Raw genomic sequence first — 27,203 nt, 5'->3', positions numbered from 1 at the left:
CTAGTATGAGGAATAGCAAGGTGTAGTGGTGTCTATTTGTTGGTCAAGTACTGAAATATAAACAATCTTTTGTAACACATAATCTAATGAGGTGGAGTGACTGTATTGTGAGTATGACTGTAGTATGACGATTGACAGGAAGCAGTCGTGGTAATTACTGCCAGATCAAATACCGAAACATCTCTTGTGACACATAACCTCTCTACTTACTCATCTATTTAACTACACAGGAAGTGGACACATCTCACTTACTTATAAGACAACAAATACAAAATACAACAAATACACAACCAAGGACAAGAGAGAGAGAAAGAGCAACAAAAATAAGGTTAGAGAGGACAGAATATATAAGTAAGGGAGGAGAGTACAAGATGGAGATGCGAGGAGGGAGGGAAGGAGAGGGGAAGCAGGCAGGTAGGGAGGGAGGAAAAGGGAGGGAGAAAGAGAGGCAGTGATGGAAGGAAGGAAAAAGGAACAAGGTGTAGATAATGGTCACTGTCGCATCCATTATTGCACCCTCCTGTTTCTATCTCGGCACTGTTACCAGAGAGAGAGAGAGAGAGAGAGAGAGAGAGAGAGAGAGAGAGAGAGAGAGAGAGAGAGAGAGAGAGAGAGAGAGAGAGAGAGAGAGAGAGAGAGAGAGAGAGAGAGAGAATGGAAAGGGGGGTAATAGCTACTTACACCACGGGGGAGAAGAAGGAAGAGGAGGGAGAGAAGGGAGAGGGGAAGGTGAACGAGGAGGACTGGAGACACATTTGGATGGGCGGACGGCGGAATGGACAGAGGGGGAGAGCGAGGGAGAGAGAAAGAGGCATGATGGGAGTATAATAGAAAACAAGAAGAGGAAGAGGGGAGGAGATGAGGAACCGATAACAGCAAAGAAAGGAGGAGACAAAGGAAAGATAAGACGGTCGAAGCAAGGCGTGCACAAGATAGACAATGAGAGAGAGAGAGAGAGAGAGAGAGAGAGAGAGAGAGAGAGAGAGAGAGAGAGAGAGAGAGAGAGAGAGAGAGAATCCTTTGGTACGTTGGATTCAGAGTTTATCTTGGTATCATTGAGGTCTAGGGCTTGTGTCGGCCTCTCCACCCACAATTACACTGTTATAAAGCCTTGGCGCGGCGCACGGCCAACCACTCAGAGTCCAGACCTCGGGAGATTGATGGACAACTGAGTCTGCTGAGCGTTATGTGTCTCAGCCAGGATTCGATACCTGGATTATTGACACAGCGAGAGCATATGTGCAGTCAGCAATTTCGTCTGTCTATCATTTTATCTGTTTATCTATCCATCTTTCCTTCTATCTCTACATACACCTCTATCTGTATATCTAATTACTGGTTTATCTATTTCCTCTGCTGGATGTCTGGTATCCAATGTTCGGTTTGTAGTCTTAATTCCTTAAGTCGCTCCTAACTCAAGGCGTTTTCTTTGTGGGAGAGATAGCGCTATAATCTCGCTGCGGTGCCAGAATTCAATAAATTTCTAAGTCGAATTCTTTGTACCTATAAAACTTTCTATCTATCTCTCCGTTTTATCTATAAATATATCTACGTACCTATCTGTCACTATATTTTTCATTAGTCTATCACAAATTATCATCACATTTTAAGTAAAGCGTTCAGAAAATATCTCACCATTTTGCTTTTTCATCAGGAAACTTGCTTTTCCTCTCTTCGCTTCACGAAATACAACGCATGCGATTCTATTTTTTTTTCCACCTATAAGCCTCTTTTCCTTTTTTTTTTCTTCACAAAACACACAAACACTCTCTCTCTCTCTCTCTCTCTCTCTCTCTCTCTCTCTCTCTCTCTCTCTCTCTCTCTCTCTCTCTCTCTCTCTCTCTCTCTCTCTTCCGTCATGTCTAGAAACCAAACACCTCACAAAGGAAAAAACAATCCAAAACTACTTTCTTTTTGCACACTACTTCTGATTCGCGCTGCACCTGACACACGCACATTTTTTTCTTTTTTGAACTGGCGACAGGTACAGGTAGACTGCGGACATTCTCTGCCGCAGCATCTGGACTTGCTTGCCAGTAGAGAGAGAGAGAGAGAGAGAGAGAGAGAGAGAGAGAGAGAGAGAGAGAGAGAGAGAGAGAGAGAGAGAGAGAGTGGAGGCACGCACGCCCGGCCGCAAGGGTAATAATGTCTGTCCAAGTTACATATACTTTCATCACGTGCCTGCCTCCGAGCATCACTCACGGAGCCGCTGTATGAGTTGTGCGGAAGTCAAGTCAGTTTCCTCTCATAAAGAAACATTTTCCTCTGGCAGTGGGTGAGGTTGTTGTTTTATTAGATTAAACACACACAAACGCACGCACACACAGTCTCTCTCTCTCTCTCTCTCTCTCTCTCTCTCTCTCTCTCTCTCTCTCTCTCTCTCTCTCTCGGGAATGCAAATGAACACTCCGCACGTCTCATTGAACTCCGGGACACGGGACGAGGATTTCTCACCCCAATATTTGAGCGGCGGGCATCAGGCGAGTAAATATGTACCCTGCATTCCGCCGTCTTAATTTCCATACCAGTTCCACGATTTACCACGGAGGAAAAGGGCAAGGGAGGACGAGAAGCAGGAAGAGAAGGATGAAGAAGAGGAGGAGGATGAGGGTGAGGAGGATCAGGAGGAAGATGTGAAGATAGACGAGGCAGCAAACAAGAAATGAAAATCTGTGAAATTGTGAGTCACGTGGCAATCACACACAGGTTGAGTATATAGATATAACATGTATTTACTAAGCACGTGTGTCCCTTTGTGCGTGGCGTGTGTGCTTGCTCGCTTGCTTGCTCTCCGCGCGATTCATATTGACACTTTAAATACATCGATGCTACGTGAAGGAAAAAGATTTCTGCTCCTCTTCATCCTCGTTCTATTATTTACTTATTCATTTGTCTTTCATATTATAATGTTACTATTATCATATCTACTATAAATTTATGTATATGACACCAAATACACTTACATCTAATAGTTTCTTAGCATTTTTTATTCATTTGTTTTTCGTATTATATTGGTACTATCGTCATATTTACTGTAAATTCGCATATGACACCACACGCACTTATATCTAATAGTTTCTTTTAGAGTTAATGCAATGTGGTATCAAGGAAAGGAGAGGAGACAAATGACTATCAAAATAAGGGAAAATTCGTATATGACACCACACGCACTTACATCTAATAGTTTCTTTTAGAGCTAATGCAATGTGGTATCAAGGAAAGGAGACTATCAAAATAAGGAAAAATCGTGTCACGTAAATACAAAAAAATTCAAGCCTTCATCCCTCTTATGAACACGAAGGATATAAAATGGCGACAAGACATTATAAACCATGAATAGATTAAAGTATTTTTACTACCATAAATTATGACGGGATATTTTCCGCCAGCAGTGCATTGTGGGTCCCGAGGGATGAGGCAGGGCGGCAGGCGACCAGTCATACCGTCCGCCTCCACCACCACCACCACTTACACTGATTTTCACGCTCCTAATCCATCAAATGTCCCACTTTCACCACGGTTGCCTTGACTTATGAAGACTAGAGAGATCCAATAACTATACAAGCTTATAAAATGCAAAACTAAAAGAATAAAATGGTGCTAGTTATGATCGTATGGCAACTCTCGTTTCCCGACTGGGTAACTAAGATCCTCACCAGACCTTTCACTACACACTAATATAAGTCACTATAACCTCACTACCCAACATCCAGGCGTCAGGTAAGATGTGGCCAAAATTTCTTCATCTTGACCGAAAAATAAGAGTTCAGGAAGGCACGGACACTGACACAGCCTTACACCACAACAAATCTACTGGCTGGTAGAAGGCGCCCGATCGCTTAGTCCCTGTTTAAAAGTTGTTCGGTATTTACACGTTAGAAATTAAAGTACCAATTCCATTTTTTTATTGCTATTATATAACAAGTGATTCTTTGTACGTTTCCTTAAAGAACAGATGAAAAAAAAAAAACTAATATGGTGATAAAAAAAAAAAAAATAGTGTGCAAGGATTCCTGTCTACGTTTCAGTTCATGCTCAGCCCACAGTCTTATTTAACAACATAGCAATGATATGCGCTAATCCTCGTTATAAACTGTTCCCATTTCCTACAGTACTTAAAAAGGGTCGCTTATATTCCTTCGCTGTGATGTTTTCTGTTACATTTACAAGGTTCTACTATGATGTAAATACGTGAATGACAGAGAGAGAGAGAGAGAGAGAGAGAGAGAGAGAGAGAGAGAGAGAGAGAGAGAGAGAGAGAGCAACCTCGCATCTCCTACAGACACGGAAATATAATAGGATAAAATATGAAAAAAAAACTAACAAACGCCCACTAGTGCAATAAGTTTCAGTGACATTTCATTTGCCAATTGTCGACATTTTTACGCGACATTTTTTCCTTATTATTTCCACACTTACCTCGCACTCATTTCAAACATTCGCCAAGGGGGGGCAATATAAACTTTTCTCTGCATTATGTCCCTTTCTTTTAATGTTCACAATCACTTTCACTTTTCCTTATTTTCGTTATGAATTTTAGCCAGTGTCACAACAACAACAACAACAACAACAACTACTACTACTACTACTACTACTACTACTTACTACCACCACCACCCCTCTCACAACAATTAACACACACTATAAACACATTCCCAATCATCCATTCATTTATAGATACATCCCCACACAACACAACAGCTGAAACCAAACGAACAAACGATAACGAATGAACAGAGCGAAAAAAAAAAAACATGAACACAAATACATCCTCAAGTCTTGATCGAGAGGAGTGAAAACAAGAGAGAGGGCGGGAGAGATCGAGAGAAGAGTCGGGGGGAGACTGAGGGGAGGGTAGAAGAGGTGGAGGTACACAAGGTAGCGGGCGCCAGAGCGTAAGGGTAATGAGATGGTAGGGAGGAAAGGAGGGAAGGAAGAGGTTGGAGTGGTGAGTAAAGGGCAGCGTGGCGGTCATTAGAAGGCTGAGTGGTGAATGTTAGGGGGAATAAGAAGCACTCTCGCCTCCCTTATCTCCCTTTCCCTCTCGCTCTGTTCCTTCTCTGCTCTCAGTCACATCAAAACGGCTAGAGAGAGAGAGAGAGAGAGAGAGAGAGAGAGAGAGAGAGAGAGAGAGAGAGAGAGAGAGAGAGAGAGAGAGAGAGAGAGAGAGAGAGAGAGAGAGAGAACCAGAAATTCAAGGAAAAAATAACATTATTATGAAGAAAAGAGTAAAAAATGTGTGTGTGAGTAATTGGCCGTGTGTGTGTGTGTGTGTGTGTGTGTGTGTGTGTGTGTGTGTGTGTGTGTGTGTGTCCAGGCACGCGAAAGTTTGTGGTTGTGTTTGCATCCACTTGTTCAAAGTTGAAAACAAAGTTATTTACATTACCAAGTGTGTATCCAGACTCTTAATTATCCGGCTCTTTTCCTTTCCCTCACTCGACGCGCCTTGCCTCCTCCTTCCTCCTTCCTCCTCCTCCTCCTCCTCCTCCTCCTCCTCCTCCTCCTCCTCCTCCTCTCCTCTTCCCCCTCTCCCACTACACAAACACAGCTCTTCACTATCGTCCCTTTCTCTCTCTCCCTTCCCTCTCAGCTGCCTCTATTCATGTCTCTCTTTCCTCCTCCTCCTCCTCCTCCTCCTCCTCCTGTTCTTTCCCCATTACAACGCTTCGTTTTACCTTTATTGTCACTCTTGTTTTTTAATGTTTCTCTCTCTCTCTCTCTCTCTCTCTCTCTCTCTCTCTCTCTCTCTCTCTCTCTCTCTCTCTCTCTCTCTCTCTCTCTCTCTCTGGATAGTAGTTTTCCTCCCATTTTATACTCAACAATTTTCTTTCCTCCCTTCAGTTGCATCTTCCTTCCCTCTGTTCTTCTTCCTCCTCCTCCTCCTCCTCCTCTGTAATAATCGATGGTGTAAGGTTGGCATGGCAAACAACCAGTAGCCAGAGAGAGAGAGAGAGAGAGAGAGAGTACCTTGGTGTGTGTGTGTGTGTGTGGGTGTGGGTGTGTGATTTCTGCGGGCGGGACCACTGGGAGGCTAGGCTGGGGTAGGGTGAGTGAGTGGTCTTCCCGCTTTCACGGCTCACAGTTCAACAACTTAATTGAATCCTGAGCAAACGACGACCTCCGAACAAGATATGAACTTAGCTTCCGGACAGATCCTGAAGTAATTGTGTTGACTGGGAGGAAACGTGAAGGGGTCTTGTTAGGAGGAAAAACACCGGGAGGAGGAGGAGGAGGAGGAGGAGGAGAGGGCAGCGACAATGACGAGACCGAGGGGATGAAGGAATATAGGACTGAAGCGACAGCTAGGAGGAGGAGGAGGAGGAGGAGGCTTTTTCAGATTTAGATTTAATAGTTTATTTAGCCAATTAATTATAACATAAATTACATGGAGAAGGAGGAGGACGAGGAGAAAGAGGAGGAGCGAAACCAAACCTCCCTCAACTTCCCTTCATCTCATTAAATATATCAAATAAAACACGCAAATAAATGATCCAGATAATAACAAAATAAATGTCCCCTTCACTGACTACCTTCCCTGACTCCCTGATTGACTGCCTGACTGAAGAACTCCCGCTACCTCTCTTCAATTCTAACTTTTCTTACCCTATTCACGTTGCATCTCCATTTCTTGCCTCCCTTGAGACTACCTGGGTTAGCGCCACGTCTCTGGAATATGCAGGACGGCAGAGAGGGTGGAAGAGAGAGGATGGAAGAGAGCTTGGAGGATAGTTGTGCTGGGAGGAAGGAAGGTAGGGTGGAGGAATGGACCCTAGGGAACTAATAGTTAGGATGAGAGGGCGAAGGGTAGATAGGAATGCTCGTCTTCTGTACCTCTGACCCAAAGAACCGGCTTGAGAGAGAGAGAGAGGGAGAGAGTGAGAGAGAGAAAGGCAGGGAGGGAGTAAGAAAGGGAGGAAGGAACAGAAAGGCAGGTCACTTCTCACAAAGTTTCTTAATCTCGAAGAGTATGAGCCGCTTCATCATTTGAGCGACACTTACCTCCTCCTCCTCCTCCTCCTCCTCCTCCTCCTCCACCTCCGCAAGCGTCATCCACCTATACGAAGATCCTCCCTCAGGCGACTCCTCTTCCCCTCTCTCTCTTCTGCCTCTCTCCTCCTCCGTAGATCACACAACCTTTCCCGGCCTCATTATCATTTCATAGGTCAACAGAAGCATCCGGAGCTTCTTTCTTCCCAACACCGCACTCTTTATTATACAAGGCTCCTTAAACTTAACTCTCCCTCAACTAACGAGAAGAGAAGCACTTCCTTACACACCAATCCCGTATTCATAAGAAACTTAGCCACTTTTTATTGTTTTTTTGATAACTGGAAACGTGAAAATGACCTGGAAAGACAAACGAAGCATATTTACCACCCTCTATCCCCCTTTAAAAAAATCTATCGTCTTTTTCACTCCCTTTTCTCTTCCTACACCACATAAAACAGCCAGGATCAGGATACTTAGCGCGCAAAACAAAATGGTCTTTCCTGTGAACGCTAAAACGAGGCGGGAGGCTCAACGCTACGAAGCAAATGAGGTTAAACTGGCCGTGGGGAGAGAGGAATGGATCGCCGAACACACGCCAGGGGGTGAAATGCTTGACGGACTGGCGCGGGGCTAACGGACAAGAAGGAAGGAACGGGAGATGAAGGGAGGTGGAGGAATGCCATGAATATTGATCGTAGTACTGAGACGTGACAAGAGCAGAGAGAGAGAGAGAGAGAGAGAGAGAGAGAGAGAGAGAGAGAGAGAGAGAGAGAGAGAGAGAGAGAGAGAGAGAGAGAGAGAGAGAGAGAGTATACGTCCACTCCGATTATAGCATTCTGGAAACTCTATGAACGTGTACAGACTCTAAAGGGACAGCTGCGTATGCCTGCAGTGTGTGTGTGTGTGTGTGTGTGTGTGTGTGTGTGTGTGTGTGTGTGTGTGTGTGTGATGGGAAATATGAAGTGAGGATGGATGGAGGGAGTGAGTGAGGAAGGGCGGGAGGAGGAGAGAAAGAGAGAGAGAGAGAGAGGTGGAGATAAGACACGGAGGGCTGAGCGTGGAGAGAGAGCAGACGTGACCCACAGAAAGATTCACGTGGGCGAGGTGTATTGTGCTTGTCTCAGAGGGGAGCCGCGTGGTTATGTTGTGTTGTGGTGGTGGTGGTGGCGGTGGTGGTGGTGATGGCGGTGGTGGTGGCCTTGCTCATGTCTGGGGTGGTGATGCTGGTCGTGTTGCGGGTCTTTTCTGTCTGTGTGTGTGTGTGTGTGTGTGTGTGTGTGTGTGTGTGTGTGTGTGTGTGTGTGTGTGTGTGTGTGTGTGTGTGTGTGTGTGTGAAGTATTAGAATTCTTATCACTTTAACTTTCTTTTTTAATTTCTAACATATTGTAATTCCTTTTAACCTCTCCACGTTTTAATCAGTAACACTCACACCGCCTTCGCTTTTTTATTTTTGAACAATTTTCTCACTCTTTTTTAATTCTTAACTTGTAACATTTTCATCACTTTCACTTATATTATTTTCGCTTAGTAATATTGTCATCACTCTTTTTCTTTTACTTTCCCTCAACAGGTCATTCTTATCATCTTCTTCCTTTTTTACAGTTTTTACTATACTTATGATATTCGTTTTTTTTTATTTTATAACTAATAATATTTTCATTCCTCTCATTTCTATTATTTTTAATTAGTAACATTCTCATCTCTCACTTTTCTTGCTTTTCAAGTAATATTATTATTTTCACATTTTTAAAGATTTTTAATTACTAACACCCTTCTTTCACTTTTGTTCTTAACCACAGAACAATATTCATAACACTTTAATTATATTTTACTTCACCTAAACCAGGAGCATTCTTAACACATGAACTTTTCTAAATCTTTTAATTAGAAAGTTTCCCAGTACTTTCACTTTTATCTTAAATGAATCTCCTTTAATATGGAAACCAACTTAAATATATATATTACATATGAAAAAATGGCATTGAATTTTGTGAGTTTCAAGCACTAGGTCAGTAAATTTGTTCTGTTTATTAGTCTATCAATATCTAACTGTCTGTTTGCCTATCTATCTATCCATCTGTCTTTCTGTCTGTCTGTCGGTCTGTCAATCTATCTATTTATGTATCTACGTATCTATTCCTCTATCTGTATGTTTATCTATCTATATATTTATACATTTCAGCTACTAAAAAGAATAGAAACTTTAAATAACACACGTCAAAAAACAAAACCCTTAAAAACAAAGGAAAAAAAAACGAGAGACAGTGAGAAAGAGATGTGTCTTCTTGGGGAACGTTTTGCTGACGCGAGGCTCCTTCTTCACCCAATCGAAAACAAGGACAAAGGGTTAACGCTAACGACCTCCCTCCCTCCCCCTCTCCCTCCCTCACTCCCTCTGCCCTACGGTAATTACGGCAGTCCTTCATTAGTCCAAAGTTATAATAATATCTCACGCCAGAAGACGGGTTATTGCCTCAGCGTGGGGTGATGGATTGCCCGGGAAAACCATGCTAATGAGGTTTACTTTCAATTTGAACGTCTTTAGCGAGCAAGGAAGACAAAGAGTTGTTACGAATAAGAATTTTTTTTTCTTCATTCTGCTGTTATGATGGCATTTTTCGAATTTCTTTTTTAAATTTTCCTCTGTTTCTGTGAGTCTCTCTCTCTCTCTCTCTCTCTCTCTCTCTCTCTCTCTCTCTCTCTCTCTCTCTCTCTCTCTCTCTCTCTCTCTCTCTCTCTCTCTCTCTCTCTCTCTCTCATTTCCATTCCTTTCATTTATTTCTGCTATAATATTCCATTAATATGTTCATATCTACCACTTTTTTCCCATCCCATCGTTTTCCTGACGGTAATGATATTCATTTTCAATCTGTATGAAGCACTAGTTATTACTCTCTCTCTCTCTCTCTCTCTCTCTCTCTCTCTCTCTCTCTCTCTCTCTCTCTCTCTCTCTCTCTCTCTCTCTCTCTCTCTCTCTCTCTTTCAACGTGGCTAGATATTTCATCCCCCCTGATTGCTAACACCTCAAAAACCAAAAGTGAGTGAATTAAGGTTAAGTTAGGTCAGGTTTAGATTAATTCAGTTCATTAATTTCCTTGCTAATGTTTTCATCATTGTGTAGGTCATGATTAAAATAAAAAAACATCATATTTTTGTCCAGAAAGTACCAATTTTTTGCATCAGGATTCTTACAACCTACTTTTCCTCTCTCCCCAACAGTGGTGGTGCAAGAGTTCGAGGTTCGCGTCTACGACGAGTATGTGATCCGGGGCAACACAGCCGTCCTTCGCTGTGTGGTGCCGCCCTTTGTCCGCGATCTGGTAACAGTGACCGCCTGGGTACGAGACCACGCCCATCACATCTACCCTTCCCTGCACGGCGGTGAGTATAAAGTGCTGGTCTCTCTATAGCCCACAACTTTATGTTCTTTCTCTCCTTCTGGCCTTTCAACACGGATCAAGAGAGGTACAGGAGTTAAAAAAAAAGTAGCCCACACACACACTCCCACCACCCAGCCACATGCACACATCCCCACACACACTCCAGCCATACACAGAACCTTTCACCCACCCACCGACCCAACCAGCAAGCTAGGGCAACGGGGACAGGTGAAGAGGTTAAAAATACCCACACACACACACACACACACACACACACACACACACACACACACACACACACACCTGGCATAGTTTTCCTGAGGGGCGTGGTCGCAGGAGCAGGTGTTGTCTCATCAATATTTCCCACCTGTGCGGCCTCCCGACACTGCCTTGTACCTAACGTTTTCATTTTACGGGGGAAGATCGAAGCCTCCTTTACTCCCACTGGAAGAACAGTGCCGCTGTCGATGTTCTAAACTTTACCTTTTCCCTCCCTTTTTACTGCATTATTTACTATCTTGCATGTTCCTGTTTTTTTTAGCGGTGAAAGTGTAGGCAGCTGAGTACGATGTGACGGATATACACGTGTGAAAAGGTAAGGAAAAACGGTTTGTGCTCAGGAAGGAAAGAAAGACTCCTGTTGTTCTTGAAGTGGATGGCGCGAAAGGGAAGTGAAAGGATAAGCGGAGGCGGCGATGAAATTGTAAAAAGGAAAGGGGAAAACAAAACGACGGTACTTGTTATTGACGTGGAAAAATTTGAAGTGAAGGAAGACACGGACAGGAGATGAATGATTAAGTGAGGGAATGGATGAGGTATAACACAAGGAAATTAAATACAAGAGGGGAAAAACCTGTACAGCAAAACAACAGGGCAAAAAACAAAACAAAAACAAAGAAAGCAAGATAACATACCTACACACACACACACACACACACACACACACACACAGAAACTGGAGTTGGCCTAAAGAAAAACTAAAACGTACGTGAAATTGATAATTAAAAGTACTTTCTGGTGCTTGACAGACACACCTGATAACATATTGCTAGATTCTGCTTGATACTTACTGACTAAATTGAATCTTAATTACATTTTACGTCGAGAAACTTTGCACAAGAGCAAGAAATAAGGGCCTACGCGCGCTTGTGTGTGTGTGTGCGTGAGAGAGAGAGAGAGAGAGAGAGAGAGAGAGAGAGAGAGAGAGAGAGAGAGAGAGAGAGAGAGAGAGAGAGAGAATGTAGTACTGAAGTGTGTGGTGTCATAGCCGTGTGTGTGTGTGTGTGTGTGTGTGTGTGTGTGTGTGTGTGTGTGTGTGTGTGTGTGTGTGTGTGTGTGTCCCTGTCCGTCCGATACGCGTGTGAATGTATGCATCGGAGTTTTACATGCAGCAGGAATAACGGAGTGTTGGAGGCAGCGCTGCGGGAAGGGCGCGGGTCGCTGCACGAGTCAGACCAAAGATGTCACGCTCTTTGGACGCCAATCGGCCGGCACAGGTACATTTGTTACGGCTGACGTGGGGATGGGGGGTCAATATTTAACACACTGTGAGAGAGAGAGAGAGAGAGAGAGAGAGAGAGAGAGAGAGAGAGAGAGAGAGAGAGAGAGAGAGAGAGAGAGAGAGAGAGAGAGAGACGGCTATGATACCACACACTTCAGTACTACATTCTCTCTCTTTCTCTCTCTCTCTCTCTCTCTCTCTCTCTCTCTCTCTCTCTCTCTCTCTCTCTCTCTATTCGCATGTTCTTATCTGTAACTTTTTTGTATGGACTTTCTCTCATTATTCTGATGGCACATGTTTATCTTTAATTTGCATCTAATGGTAGTTTCCTCTCTCCCTCTCTCTCTCTCTCTCTCTCTCTCTCTCTCTCTCTCTCTGACACGGTATTTCGGGCTCGCCAAACTTCCACCTCCCACCGCCGCCGCGTCACGCTACACACATCGCGATAACTTCCCTCAACTACGCTCAACTTGTACCTTCTTCAGCTTCTACATGTCCGTCAGTACCCAGGAAGCCACGTTGCTCTGCCCTCCACACTGAGCCTCTAATACTGTTTCTAATGTACATGTGCCTTAAGTAGTGATATAGGTCCAGTGAATGGCTATATATTGAATGGGAATTAATGTATAGAATAATGGACTGATTCATGTCAAGAGTTTAGCATATTGTAGGAATTGAGAGTGTGATTGTTGGAGTTTGTTGTCAGATTTATTTATTTATTTATTTATTTATTTATTTTTTTTTTTTGTGTGTGTGTGTGTGTGTGTGTGTGTGTGTGTGTGTGTTGGAACATGTATTACTACTTTGTCCAATTGTACATAAGTAGCATAACTATTCTCAGTATTATCATTATCATTATTAATTATTTTTTTTTTTTTACAATACATTGTTGTTGTGATCTCACGGAAGTCTTTACATTTTCATGGCGTCCCCTCTCGAAGCCCCTTCCTTCCCTCTAAGAATGTTTAATCCGAGACTCATCCCCTAATTGACTTAAGGATCTACCAGTAAACAATTTGGCGGGGAAAACTTTTCTCCTAATAAATTAAATTCTCTACGGTAGTGACTATTAAGCTTCACCATTATTCCGCCTTCCCACCACGCACCAGTGTAAAACTCCTCCACACACCACACACTAGTATACTAGTGGAAAGCTCCACCACACACTTATCTCACGCCACACTAAACAGCACAGCACTTCAGAAGACCACGACCACTCACGACAAATTTCCGTAGCATGAATTCGCGTCGCAACAAGTCAGACTCACTGAGTGTTAGGTTATCGTCACTTTTAGATATGATAATTATATTTTCCCTCAGTTCTTTACCACGCCCGCCAAAAATAACAAGTCTATCGGAACGTGGTTTCGATTCGCGGATATACGACTTATGAACCCAACGCGCTCGCAAGGAACTATTCCATTCTTGATAATGTTAATGAAGAAAACGTAATGTTCTATTCCGTGTGTTTGTGGTACCCGCTGATTCCAAGGTGTTCCTCACCGTGGCGCCCGTTCTATTGACAAAGATGTGAAACAAATCTCACTTTCTAGATACTTTTTTTTTTTTTTTTATCACAGTGATGCCAAATAAATAAGATGGAGGAATGGGTTACTTTGCACTAAAGGATGACCACATTAACATAAATAAATACTACATGGAAAGCAGTGTTGACAAACAAATGTGTGTACGTGCATGAGTGCTTGCTTATGTGTATACGCATTTGCTTTTCGAAAAAAAAAATCTGAGCTACTAATTAAATTACCGAACCTTGTGTGGGACTCGAATTACGTCCTTTAAATAGATTATCCACAAGTAATTTCAATAAGGAGCGGTCCTCGAGTAAATGAATGAATAAATCAACGAATAAAACCACGGATCTCATAATACTTTCAACCCCAACCTCCAGTTTTCATCAAGGGGCAGCCCAGGCCTTGAAATAATGATCAACACCAACTCGCTTTTATTTGTTAGTTAAAACATTCACGCCTGATATTCGATGCATAACCTTAAACCCTTAAAAATATATTTCACCTCCAGCAACAATGACTTATATTTAAACAGGTTGAACAATGTTCTAAGATCAAGGTTATATTTGGCTACACACACACACACACACACACACACACACACACACACACACACACACACACACACACACCCTCTCTCTCTCTCTCTCTCTCTCTCTCTCTCTCTCTCTCTCTCTCTCTCTCTCTCTCTCTCTCTCTCTCTCTCTCTCTCTCTGTCGATATGCGCGTACCTGTATATAATATACACACACGACGCGTTCGGTCATAAACAGAGGATGCAGAAAATTAGCTGCTGCAATTTTCGCGGTGCGAGAATTACTTCGCTTCAATAGTGCGAAATCCTGCCAGGAGGAAGATTTACGACAGCCATTATATAGGCAAATGGACAGCAGAGCAGCGATTACGAATGAAAAACCGGCGAAAGGAAGGCAGAGAGGCGGGAGGAGGCAAAATGTAACATAGGATTTGGTTTCCCTGACTTATTACTCGTGAGGAACCCCATATTAGAAGCCTGGCATTATCACACGTGTTACTTTTATTGCCACTGCTACTACTATACTACTACTACTACTACTACTACTACTACTACTACTACTACTACTACTACTAGTAGTAGTAGTAGTAGTAGTAGTAGTAGTAGTAGTAGTAGTAGTAGTAGTAGTAGTAGTAGTAGTAGTAGTAGTAGTAGTAGTAGTACTACTACTACTACTGTTACTAATACCACTGCAGGTGCTGCTGGTACTACAGAATATATTTCCTTGAATGTAAGATTAACAGGTGTCCATCCTTGCCTCTTTTCACCGCGACGAGGGGACAGAGAAACGAAAGGCCAATTTGTTTTCACGCGTCCTCTAAATAAAATCTGCAGTCACTGCACTACATTCTATACTTATTATTCACGTAACTCAGTGCGTGACGTAAGTACCTCCAGCGGTCACGAGATTATGACAATCAGGAAAAAATGTATACAAATGAAGGTCTTACCGCGACGTTGTTTAAATGACAATTAGTACGAAAAAAAGATCAGGGTGCTAAAATTATATATAATATATATATATATATATATATATATATATATATATATATATATATATATATATATATATATATATATATATATATATATATATTATATATATATATATATATATATATATATATATATATATATATATAGCATGAAATAAACATAATAAAGAAATATTCTGCAGCTAAAGACAATAAATAAATACACAAAATACAATAAAGTAGAAACACTCACTGCAAAGGGTCAGAATGCAAGTGGCCAGGTGAAGCGTTGTTCTTGTTCCCTGGGCTGAGGTTAATCCATGGAGTAAAGCAGGGTGATTGGCAACGTGTACCTTGTGCAGGCAAGGCAGGAGAGGCTCATGTTGACCTGTGCCCCAGTCACGGCCACTCATCACAATCCTGGCGGCGGTCACACGCACGGACAATTGTTACTTGCGCCGAATGTCCTGAAACACGTCATGATTTTAATCTCTTATCAACAGTCTGCATATTTTTATTAGTGTACTCGTAAGTAATACCTTTGTACATTCTAATATTACTGCTATTATTTTCAGCAATGTACCCGTAATTACAAGCATTAACTATTATTATCAGGTAACGCAAGGTTTTCATTAACCAAGAAGCAGGATTTTCATTAGTCTAAGGTAAAAAGTAGCATTACCTTACCACTTGCTAGTTACGAGGCACCTGTTGTCTAATTATACACGCAAAACATTTAACAGTAATTCCTGTTATCGCCTTAAGAGACAAAAGGTGCAGAGAAACACTTAATGGCATTTCACTGTAATACACAACTGCTCCCTTGCGATTTCAACGTGAGACTCAGGGACGATGTTTTCCTGACTGACTTACATGAGGTCATTTTACTCTTTCGTATACTCTTGTGCAACGGATGAGTTATGGTTTGCCTGTGTATCTGTTGCCATGTTAAATAATGTCTAAGCTGTCAGATGAACACCACGACCCGACGGTAATGGCACCAGGCACTTCACTACTTCTACTGCTTTCCAGATTTTCCCTACTTCAGTTTGTCATTTATATCAACGTCATAATTCGTTATCTTAATTTATCTACTGCGATGGTCTTCCTTTGTTGACACTCAGAGTACTGTGAGAAATGGTTTGTATGGATACATGAAAAAAAAAAAAAGAGAGAACAATACGCTAATTTTGTCTTTTCTAAGCATAAAAAAAGAGAAATCTTAACAAAAGTGCCCAAATAGTTGTAAAGGGTTATGGGAAAACAGCGAATAGTAGTGATATTAAAAGGAAGAATGTATGAAACAAACATTATGCTTATGTTCATCAGGCAGACTGTGCATTGCATCTATTAATCACAGACAAACATCTAGATTAATGAGGATGCTGTATAAAAATGAATAAATAAATAAAAGAATGGAACCACATTTACATAAATCATTTAAATTATTTCGTCTACCTATCAAAAGTATGGAAGGGACTCAGTTCATACGTTCGTTCATATGAGAGTTGGCTCTTTATAACGCTATGATGATCATGAAAAAGCAAACATTTATAAGGAACTACCCTAAGCTTCTGCAGTCTAACATTACAGTCAAGTGGCTATTCATTAGGAGATTTAAAAAAGATCAGACAACTTTATGGATGAGATGATATGTGGAAATAGGTATGTATGTATGCCTTATACAGGGACTGCCATGTGTGTGTGTGTGTGTGTGTGTGTGTATTCATGGAATGTTAGTATTTCTGATCATTAAGCAACGAATGACTAGTATGAATATTATAACGTACCTTGGTTCATGTAATATTAACTGGGTGTCAATTAAAATCTATGAAATGTTAACCTCCCGATCAACATGTGTGTGTGTGTGTGTGTGTGTGTAATGTACATCCTCTCTCTCTCTCTCTCTCTCTCTCTCTCTCTCTCTCTCTCTCTCTCTCTCTCTCTCTCTCTCTCTCTCTCTCTCTCTCTCTCTCTCTCTCTCTCTCTCTCTCTCTCTATATATATATATATATATAAAATGAAACAAAAAAAATATTGTTGTAGGAGCGATTGACATGGAATATGATGTCTAACGCTCAAATCACATAAATCTAAAATGAGTAGCAATTCTAAAGACAAACTAGTATATCAATTATAAGTTAACAAGCTGACATAACAATTCTCTTTATGCGAAAACCATTTTTATTGATTTTTTTTTCTTTCGTTGGTTTGTTACTGTTATTTATTTATTTATTTTTTCCTTTTCGAAAGTATCAGTACACAATGGTTCGTAAATCAAGCGTTCTGATTTTTTTCTTATACAAAATTTTTAGTAGATGAGAAAAGTTCTTTGTCGTGCCGGGAAAAAAAAGAAATCCTTGCTATTCATTTCTATTTGACTTTCCTTTTGGTCTGGTCTTTGTTATTTGTAATTTTTCTTTTATCTACACTGCGAGGCGGGAATGTCAAGTAGCGTTGCCAATCATCAGTAAGCTATTTCCTTTATCATTTCTCATCCCCGCCGCCTTTATAACATGAAATAATAGTGTGTGTGTGTGTGTGTGTGTGTGTGTGTGTTGTGTGTGTGTGTGTGTGTGTGTGTGTGTGTGTGTGTGTGTGTGTGTGTGTGTGAGAATTCATGGCCATCACAAAACAAAAGTTAGTCCATGTAGTCTTAAAAGTTGCGTTCATACTTTTTTTTCTTTAGCCCTCGTACATCATCAAAAATTTTGTTCCCAAAGACCCACTGAATGAATGCCTGAAGTTTGAAGAGGTACTGAGTAAACACAAATCATACAAGAAAGAGCAATAATTACCAATATACAATAAAATACTAGAACAGAAGATATGGTAAGCCACAAGAGTATTGGAAAAATGATATCACACACACACACACATACCCACACACACACACATTCGAAAGAGCACTTATGGGTCCCACTGCACACCACTCAAGAGCCCTAAAAATTATAACCTTCCACATCCCTTGCCCAAGAGTTCTTTAAACAATAAAGAAACTTCCTAAAGAGCCTCATCTCACTCTAAGTATCCCCATGAGACCCCTAACCTCCCCATTCCGCTCCCCTTCCTACTCCTTCCCTTCCTTATGCAATTCAGGCACCTCATCCCCTCATGTCTCCCTAAAACCGGAACTTCTACTACACCCACATACTCTCACTATTTTTCCCACCACTTATCATCTTTCTCTTACAGTCATTTCTCCTCTTTCTCCTCCTCCTCTTCATCTCCCTTCTCTCTTTCATTACGAACTCCAATTCTCAACTCCACTTATCTCCCCACTACCTGTATTTTTTCTTTCATCTCCACAACTCCATGTCTAACTCCCTCGTACTTCTCCTTTACTCCTACCTTACTTTTTTGTGTTTCTTATCCTCTATACCTTACGTCTTCTCCTTTTTTTGTTTCACCTCCCTGTCTTTTCCTACACTCCCTTTCTACGGTACATTTTCTCTCCTACTACTTAACTTATTCCATATCTCCATTTTTTACCTACTAACTCCCTGTCTACTAATATCAGCTCCATGTCTTACTCCATACACATGCTCTTACGTCCCTTTTTCCTCTATATCTCATCAACTCCCCTATCCCTACTTCCTTCTCTAAGACACGCTGGCTGAGGGTGTGTCGATAGCATGCCCCTACAAACACGCCGCGACAAAGAAAGGTCAGCTCAGGATCCACTCTTACTCTGCAGGAAAGGAATGTTTACACGTTTTCTTTTGGGAACGAGTACATAGAAGAAAAGAGACTCATGCCTATTGGTTCTTATGAAGATGTTTTGATGATGTACGTACGTCCCATCTAGTATAATGTAGGGGGTATATGACAATAAAGGAGAAGGATGATCAGGGCGAACTAAAGAAGATAAGGAAGGAGAACAAAAAGGAAAGTGAAAGAGAGAATGTGGAGGAATGAGGAGGAAGAGGGTGAGAACAACGACGACGACAACGAAAAAGAAGAATGGAGGTTTGGTAGACATAGAGATGGAGCAGGGAAAGCTAAAAATATTTGTGTAAACATTCTTTTTTTTTTCTTAGTTGGTGTTTGTTTCATATATCTCGTTAACATTTCTCCGCATCTTCTCCCTCGTAGCGTTTAATCAGTGGTTTATTTGAACTTCTTTCATTTGGGCAACTTTAATTCTGCGGTCTGTGCTCTCTCTCTCTCTCTCTCTCTCTCTCTCTCTCTCTCTCTCTCTCTCTCTCTCTCTCTCTCTCTCTCTCTCTCTCTCTCTCTCAGCCAATGAAGGGTGTTTTTCATGATAAGACCTTTCATTGCACAGTAAATGTTCAGGGAATCAACAGAGCTTCCTTTTCTAAGAGTTCTTGGTCCCACTTGGTAAAGAAATCACGCTCTCTCTTCATACGGATGACACTTTTGCTGTGAAAATAAATACATAATACGAAAAAAAATAACATTTATGCATAACAAATTTCTAGCTTTACATTTCTGGTAAGATACGTAAATGATAATGTAAAAAATGGTGAAAGTCTTTAGTGACAAGGGCTTGAAATGGAGCATAAGATCATGATACTAAACCTAACCTAACGAAATGTAAGCTAAACTATCCAAATTTAATGCAGTAACTTGAGATATAGAGACTCCTACGTAGTATAATTATCTTACAACCTGCTAATCGTTATGCTCCGCACGACTGGCGCTGTACTCTGTCCTTGTGGCCAGAGGTTCGATACCCGAGGACTCCGTGCATTGTTTCCAGTGCTGTGAATTGTTATGTATCGCAGTGAAAAGGTTAATGAAATATACATGACGGGTACTACACTAACATAACCTAACCTGCTCGTCCAGCCAATCTATTTACGCAGTAAGAAACAGTAGGGAAAGAAATAGAGGAACCTGACATAAACATAATATACGATGGTGATATTTCCTGTACTGTTAATATGAAGCTGATTAGTGTGATTAATGTACTAAAATGAGGCTGCAGCTCAGCTTAATTTCCGAACGCTATTTCCTTTTCATCATAACTACTTTCTCCCTTATGTTAATTAGATTCTTTAGCAAAAAGTGAGTGAGTGAGAGAGAGAGAGAGAGAGAGAGAGAGAGAGAGAGAGAGAGAGAGAGAGAGAGAGAGAGAGAGAGAGAGAGAGAGAGAGAGAGAGAGAGAGAGAGACAGACAGACAGAGAGAGAGACAGACAGAGACAGAGAAACAAAGACAGACAGAGAGCCAGGCAAGCCAGACACGACAGATTAATGAACGTACATGGAAGTGAATGCTGATCTATGTCACTCAAAATGTTAACATGTGCAGAGTATATTGCGAATGAATCATGACAAGTGCTCTCGCTCACGATTTAAGAGAAGTATTAGACGCGTTGAGAAAATACAGCCGCACACATCCTTCATATGGGAGAGAACATCGTGCATACGTAATGTGAAGAGCAGGCAGCAGGTGCGAGACTTGATTAATAAGGCAAGGGAGAAACAGACATGGGAAGCGCTACAAGTACGAGTATATTGCATGGGAAAGCAGCTTGGCCAAACGGATACAAAATTAATTCAGCAAAAAAAATGTAAACGTTAAGTGAATATAATTTTTCTCGAAAAGAAATTGGGTTTTGGTCAATGAAATAATGAAGATTTGAGAGAGAGAGAGAAAAAAAAAAAACACTGCAGGTATATTGCATGGGAAAGTAGCTGGGCCAATGGGATACAAAATTTATCAAAATAAAGATAAATAAACTGCCAGTGAATACGATTTTCTTAAATAAAAATAACGGTTTGGTGAACAGACAAGGTTTGTCTAAGAGTAAACACTAGCCATACTGCACGAGAAAGGAGCTTGGCCAAGGGGATACAAATTTAACCCAGAAAAAAAAGTAAACAATAAGTCAGTACTTCATAAACAAAAATAAATAGATAAATAAATAAACTAATAATAAAATAAAACTTCGATGAATATGACGAGGGTAGATTAACTATTGAAAGCGAAACCAAAGGAATACAAAATTAATACAGAAAAAAAAGGGAAGTGAATACGATTCCCTTCTTAAAAAAAAAAATAATAAATAAATAAATAAAGCTTTGATGAACATGATAAGAGAGAAATATAATGTACGAGAGAAAACATAACAGGTATATTACAGGGGAAAGGAGCTTGGGAAAAGAAATACAAATTTAATCAAGAAAAAAAAATAAGCTTCAGATGAATGCAATTTCTTAAAAAAATAAATAAATAAATAAACTTTGAATAATATGACGGGGAAAATTTTTCTATGTATGATAGGAAACAATGCAGGTGTTTCGTAATTATAAGTTGGTTGACTATGGAATACAACAATATACTAAAAGTGAAAACAGTAAAACGATACCTATATATAGAAAAAAAAAAAAGATAGAAAAAAAAAGAGGAACGGGAAAATTGAAATCGCGAATTTTCTTCCGATACATTTCTTATCGGGATCAAGAGAACACCAGTTTTCAAAGTGGTTAACACAGAACCCATTGATGTATCACCCTATTTCAGGTTAAGTCTCGATGGCTTCATGTTCGTCAGTTTAGATACACTGCAAGAAAAAGTTAAGCTGCTCTTCGACTTCAAATTACACCAATTAATCCAAGAACACCGCCACATTTTTTCTTATTTACAAAACTTTTATTGGAGAGAGAAACGCAAGAAAGTAATTACTCCCCAATTCCAATAGCTTGCGTTTTCTCGCGCCAGTGGGAGTTGCCTTCAGGATCCCAGAGAGCCAGAGGACAACAAGGGCAAGTGTACGTCAAGTAAAAAGCGGATCTGCCCTCGACCCCAAATGTTCGTTGAGCATTTTTTTCTTTAATTATACGTATTTTCATTCGTTGGAGGAAAAGATTAATGACAGTATGGATAAGTAGATAAATAGATAAATCATATATATATATATATATATATATATATATATATATATATATATATATATATATATATATATATATATATATATATATATATATATATATATATATATATATATATATATATATATATATATATATATATATATATATATTGGTCAGGTGTGAAGACTGTGGTGGTGAGAAGAAAAAAAGATACAGCAGATTTTTTTTCTGCAACGTTTCGACGCAGTCTTCAGAATATTCTCTTTGAAGAAAATTGTTCGCTGAAACGTTAGACAAATATATATCTTTTGCTTCATCCAACGTTTTCTCATGAATCATTATATATATATATATATATATATATATATATATATATATATATATATATATATATATATATATATATATATATATATATATATATATATATATATATATATATATATATATATATATATATATATATATATATATATATATATATATATATATATATATATATACGAGATATACGAGTATATATATATATATATATATATATATATATATATATATATATATATATATATATATATATATATATATATATATATATATATATATATATATATATATATATACACACGCACACACACACACATACACACATATTCCAGACGTTGCTCCATTAGCCTCGATCGGTTCTCTTGGGACGACAGGTCGCGCCAGCGTCGCTTTCCGGCTCGAGTTACCTCTATACCAGCTGGGACAGCTCAGGCGTGCGTGCCGTGAAAATATAGCGGGCTACGTTCACCCTTATTTGTTCCGCTGGTCTTGAAGCAGCCTCTAAAAGATCTATGAGGTCAACGTGAACCAGGCCACTCGCTCCTCTCGTTGAGTTACGACCATATCAGTCGCGTTTCCCCACCTCGGCGATGTGTAAGACTTGCACACCTGACGTGCGGCGGCTGGCTTCCTTCACTCCTCGGTGGCCACGAAAGTCGACGAGAAATGGATTAAGTTGTTCCCCAGGTCGAGGTTACGTTGCCAAGGCCTGCTGGGGACTACATGGCACTGCTCGCCTTCTCTTGCTCCACTCAGCCTCCCAGCCTAAGCCACCGTCTGAATTCCCTCGAAGGCCATAAGGCTCACTCATTAGTGATCTTCTTATTAATTCTCAGTATCCAATTACCTCTTGCGCTAATACGTTTACCTGGCAGTTTCAGCGTCATTTGTCGGGTGAACCTTCTCAACAGGAATTTCATGCATAATAATGATATGAATCATTATTGAAATTAAAAATTAAATAATTTACCAATATTTTTTTCCTAATTATAGCGGATTAGTAATTTACATTTCATACACCTTAACGACACCCTACGGAAGAATTAACAGCAACAATTTTCTGGTTCTAAAGGTTTACTCAATCGTATATCTTCAAGTGTGTGTGTGTGTGTGTGTGTGTGTGTGTTTGCTCCTTTGTGTAGATAGATAGTATACATAGAGATATATGAATATAAAAACACGTAATTACAGAAAAATAGACAGATAGACACAAACAGACAGACAGATGTACAGATAAAAAGAAGAAAAGACAGACATACAGATACACACGGATGGACGGATGGACGGATGGAATGATGCATAGCCATCAACGTCCCAGAGACTGACAAACATTCATATAAGCATAAATACACTCATAGATAAAAAATAATACAGATCAGAACAAACAAACTAACACAAACACAGAGAGAGAGAGAGAGAGAGAGAGAGACAGCGACACACAGACAGACAGACAAGTATAAATCCTTACACACGCCATTGCCAGACAGAATCACAAAGCTGGCAGTCTTGGCCGCAGCTCAAGCGTCGCGTGGTGCTTCCTAAAGGAGAGCTTATTCACCTTTCCCTCAATAATGGATGCAGGAACGGATGTTAACACGGCGGGGAGGCGAGGGGAGAGGACTAAGAAGGGGAGGAGGGGGAGGGGGAAATCGCTTGTTGCTCCGCAAGATGGATTGGCCCGCGGCTCGGGGGGAAGGTTGGAAACAAGCCAATCAGCTCGCGAGTACAGGCCCAGGTCGAATCGGATTTGGTTCGAGCCTGAATGAGTCAGATTTGTTGATTCGAAAGAAAGAATTCCGTTCGCTTTAGAATACGTATGTGTAAAGCCAAGAATAGGAAGAATGAATGTGGAAGACTAGGAGTAGGAGAAAAATGAGGAGGAAGAGATGGTGGAGTGAGGGGATAATGTGAAAAGAGGAAGGATAATAAGGAGAAAAGAAGAAAAAGAGGAGGAGAAAGAAGAAAAAAGAAGAGGGGAAGGAGAAGGAACAAAGACAGAAGAAGAAGAAAGAAAACAATATGATAACAAAGGGAAAACGAAACAGAGAAGGAAAAAAAGAATAAAAACAAGAAAGAAGAGAAGGAATTAAGAGATACAAGTAAAACCTGAGAAAAATTGAGAAAGAAGAGGAAAAAAAAACAAGAACGTAAACAACAAACAGAAGAAGAAAAAAAGAGGTAAAAAGTTAATAATCAAGGCAAAGCAGACATAAACATAAAGCGAAAAAAGCGAGATAGACAAAAAAGACACCAAAAAGTTTACAAATTTAGAACACCAACAAAGAAGAAGAAAAAAGAAGAAAAAAAAAGAAAACACATAACAAAGAATAATAACAAAAGGCCGGGTAGAGTGGGAACATAATTAATACTGACACAAGAACGAAAATGAGAGACAGAAGGAGGAGGAGGAGGAGTAGGAGGAGGAAACGCAAGAAGAGGAAGAGGAGGAAGTAAGGAAAAGAATGAACGAGGAGTAAAAGGAGGAGGATGAGGAGGAGGACACTCGTTCGAAGTTAAGAAGATAGGACGAGGAAGGAAAAAGAGGGTAGTGGTCCCAGTAACTCTCTCTCTCTCTCTCTCTCTCTGTTCATCCGAAAATACCTCTGAAAGAAACGTTTCCTTCAGAATTTCTAAAACGTTTCTTTCAGTATACAAAAATGTTATTGGACTTGCCCAAAACTTTTCAACGTGACGTCGATCCTGAATGGAAGAAGAAACCTTGACGTGGTGGTCTTTATTACTTCGATTCCGCCACCTGCAGAGAGAGAGAGAGAGAGAGAGAGATGAGAGAGAGAGAGAGGAGAGAGAGAGAGAGAGAGAGAGAGAGAGAGAGAGAGAGAGAGAGAGAAGAGAGAGAGAGAGAGAGAGAGAGAGAGAGATCCAAGCACAGCAAATTCTACACATAGCCATAATCATACTCACACAAACAGGAAACACACACACACACACACACACACACACACACACACACACACAACAAGCTTACAGAAATACAGAAAAACAGAGGCACAGACAGGCAGGCAGGCAGAACGAGAGACAACAGACACGTACAGAAACAGAAACAGAAACAGAGAGAGAGAGAGAATCACGTAGAAAGGAAAGCTGTCAAGGGAGAGGTGAAAATAGAATGGAGAGAGAATAGCCACGGGGTGGGGAGCTGCTGAAGGAATCAATGTTTCAGGGGAGGCAGGAAGGGTGAGCAGAAACACTAGATTAACACGAGGGAAAGCGAACACGGGACCAGCTGGCGGAGGAGGTGGAAGCGTGCATGTGTGTGTGTGCTTGCAAGGGAGGAAGGAAAGGGGGGGAGGAGAGAAGTGAAACATTTAAAGAGAGAATGTGAAAGTGTTTGATGAGATTCAGATGGAAAAGCAAAGGATATGAAAGGAATAGAAAGATTAGATGAATGATTATTAATGGTGTTTATTTGTTTCCTGTTTGATATTAGAAGAGGAAAATACCAATAGAGTAGAAGTGAAAAAAAAAAAATATATATATATATATAATTGAGATGAATTAGGTGTAAAAGTAATGGATACAGAAAAAAAAAAAACATGATTCGATTATTGATGATAACTAATATTGATTTGTCTTGATGTGTTTTGTATTAGATGAGGAACATAAGGAAGATATACGAGAGAAGATGGAGGATTAAAATTTATGTGTTTTCTATTGAATCAATCCAACGAAGCTAATATATTTTCTTGAGGTGCTTCGTATTAACTGAAAAAGAGAACGAAGAAACCGGAAGTGAGAAGTAAGAAAAAGAAAAACTGAAAGCTAGTTTTCCTTACCTCTTAACCATAGCTCACACTTCCCTTAGTTAATGAACCTCTTACTCGTATTCTTGCCACAATTCCTATTTCATTTTCATATCCTGCTCTTCCAACACATTTCTAACTCCTTTCCACAACCCTCTTTTTTTTCTATCTAATTCCACCCAACTGTCTGCTTCCCTTTCTCCTTTCTTTCCCTACCCACCTCCCTTCCCTTCCTTCCTTCCACTCGATAACAATTAGGCCGCTAAACCAAGGATGTAATCAAAGCGACTGAAGCATTTATCCCCCACCCGCCTCACCCTCCACCACAGTTTTTCTCTCCTCCGCCTCCCACGCACACAAGTTTCACGGATCCCAGCCAGGTTAGGGTTCATCGTTCCCGCCACCAGACCTTAACACCTCAAGAAGTCTCCTTAACCTCAACATGCCGTCACTTTCTCCTCCTGCTGCTCCTCCTGCACCTCCTCCTCCTCCACCTCCTGCTCTTGTTTTTTTTTTTCTTCTATTTCTGTTAAGCTGTTATCATTTTCATTATCTCCTATATCTTCATTTTCTTCAGCTTCTTGTTCTTGTTATTCTTTTTCTTTCTTTCTTTCTGCTTCTTCTTCTTCTTCTTCTTTTGAATCTAATTTTCTAAATGTTCTTATTAATCTACAAGTTTTGCTTTCATTGTTGTTCCTTATTTTCTTTCTCGCTTCCTCCTCCTTCTCCTCCTCCTCCTCCTTCTAATAACTCCTTACGTAAACCCTTAACGCAATGCATCTTTACATCGCTTACCCCTCAACAAGCTACAATAACATTCCTTTCTTCACTCCTCCTACTTCTTTCCTTTCCTTGTCTTCTCCCTACCCTCCTCCCCCTACACCACCATGAACCTCCCTCCTACTACTGCATTTCCTCTTCACCCCACCTCCCTTCCTCCTCCTCTTGCTCTTCCTTTCTTCCTTTTTTCCTGCTCTTCCTTAGCACTCATCAGGATGGAAGCTGACCCCGCTGGGAACCTGCTTCTTGGCATACGAATAGTGTCGGACCCTTGTTCCCCGGACGTCATTACTAGCAGGGCGGGGACTGGGGAGGGATGGAGGATGGCTAAGGAGGAAGAGGGTAAAGAGAGGAGGGGTCTTGGGTCTTCGCTGAGTGTTTGAGGGGTTGGGAGAGACCGGTGGGAATGATAGCGGGCGCTCATCAGGGGTAAACTCAGACTGGGGTGCCTTAAGGAGGGATTCTCGGGGGTGTTTTGCTCAGTTTATTCTACTTGTCTGGTGTGCTTTTTTTTTTTTTTTCAGGTGATTCGTTTATTTATTTATTTTTTTTTTTTTTATACCTCTCTCTCTCTCTCTCTCTCT

General features: G+C 40.6%; 1 protein-coding gene across 1 annotated transcript in view; it reads left to right on the top strand.

The window, feature by feature from the left end:
• The first annotated feature begins 9,266 nt into the window (after positions 1–9,266).
• Positions 9,267–27,203, top strand: part of LOC135107132 (cell adhesion molecule Dscam2-like) — a 282,482-nt gene continuing 264,545 nt past the window's right edge. The window contains exons 1-2 of the mRNA XM_064016842.1: positions 9,267–9,337; positions 10,152–10,372. Of these exons, the coding sequence (XP_063872912.1) occupies positions 9,267–9,337; positions 10,152–10,372 (292 nt within the window). The remainder of the gene's footprint in view (positions 9,338–10,151; positions 10,373–27,203) is intronic.

This window comes from Scylla paramamosain, chromosome 14, assembly GCF_035594125.1.
Source record: "Scylla paramamosain isolate STU-SP2022 chromosome 14, ASM3559412v1, whole genome shotgun sequence".
NCBI classification, from domain to species: domain Eukaryota; kingdom Metazoa; phylum Arthropoda; class Malacostraca; order Decapoda; family Portunidae; genus Scylla; species Scylla paramamosain.
This window is presented reverse-complemented; position numbering and strand designations above follow the sequence as displayed.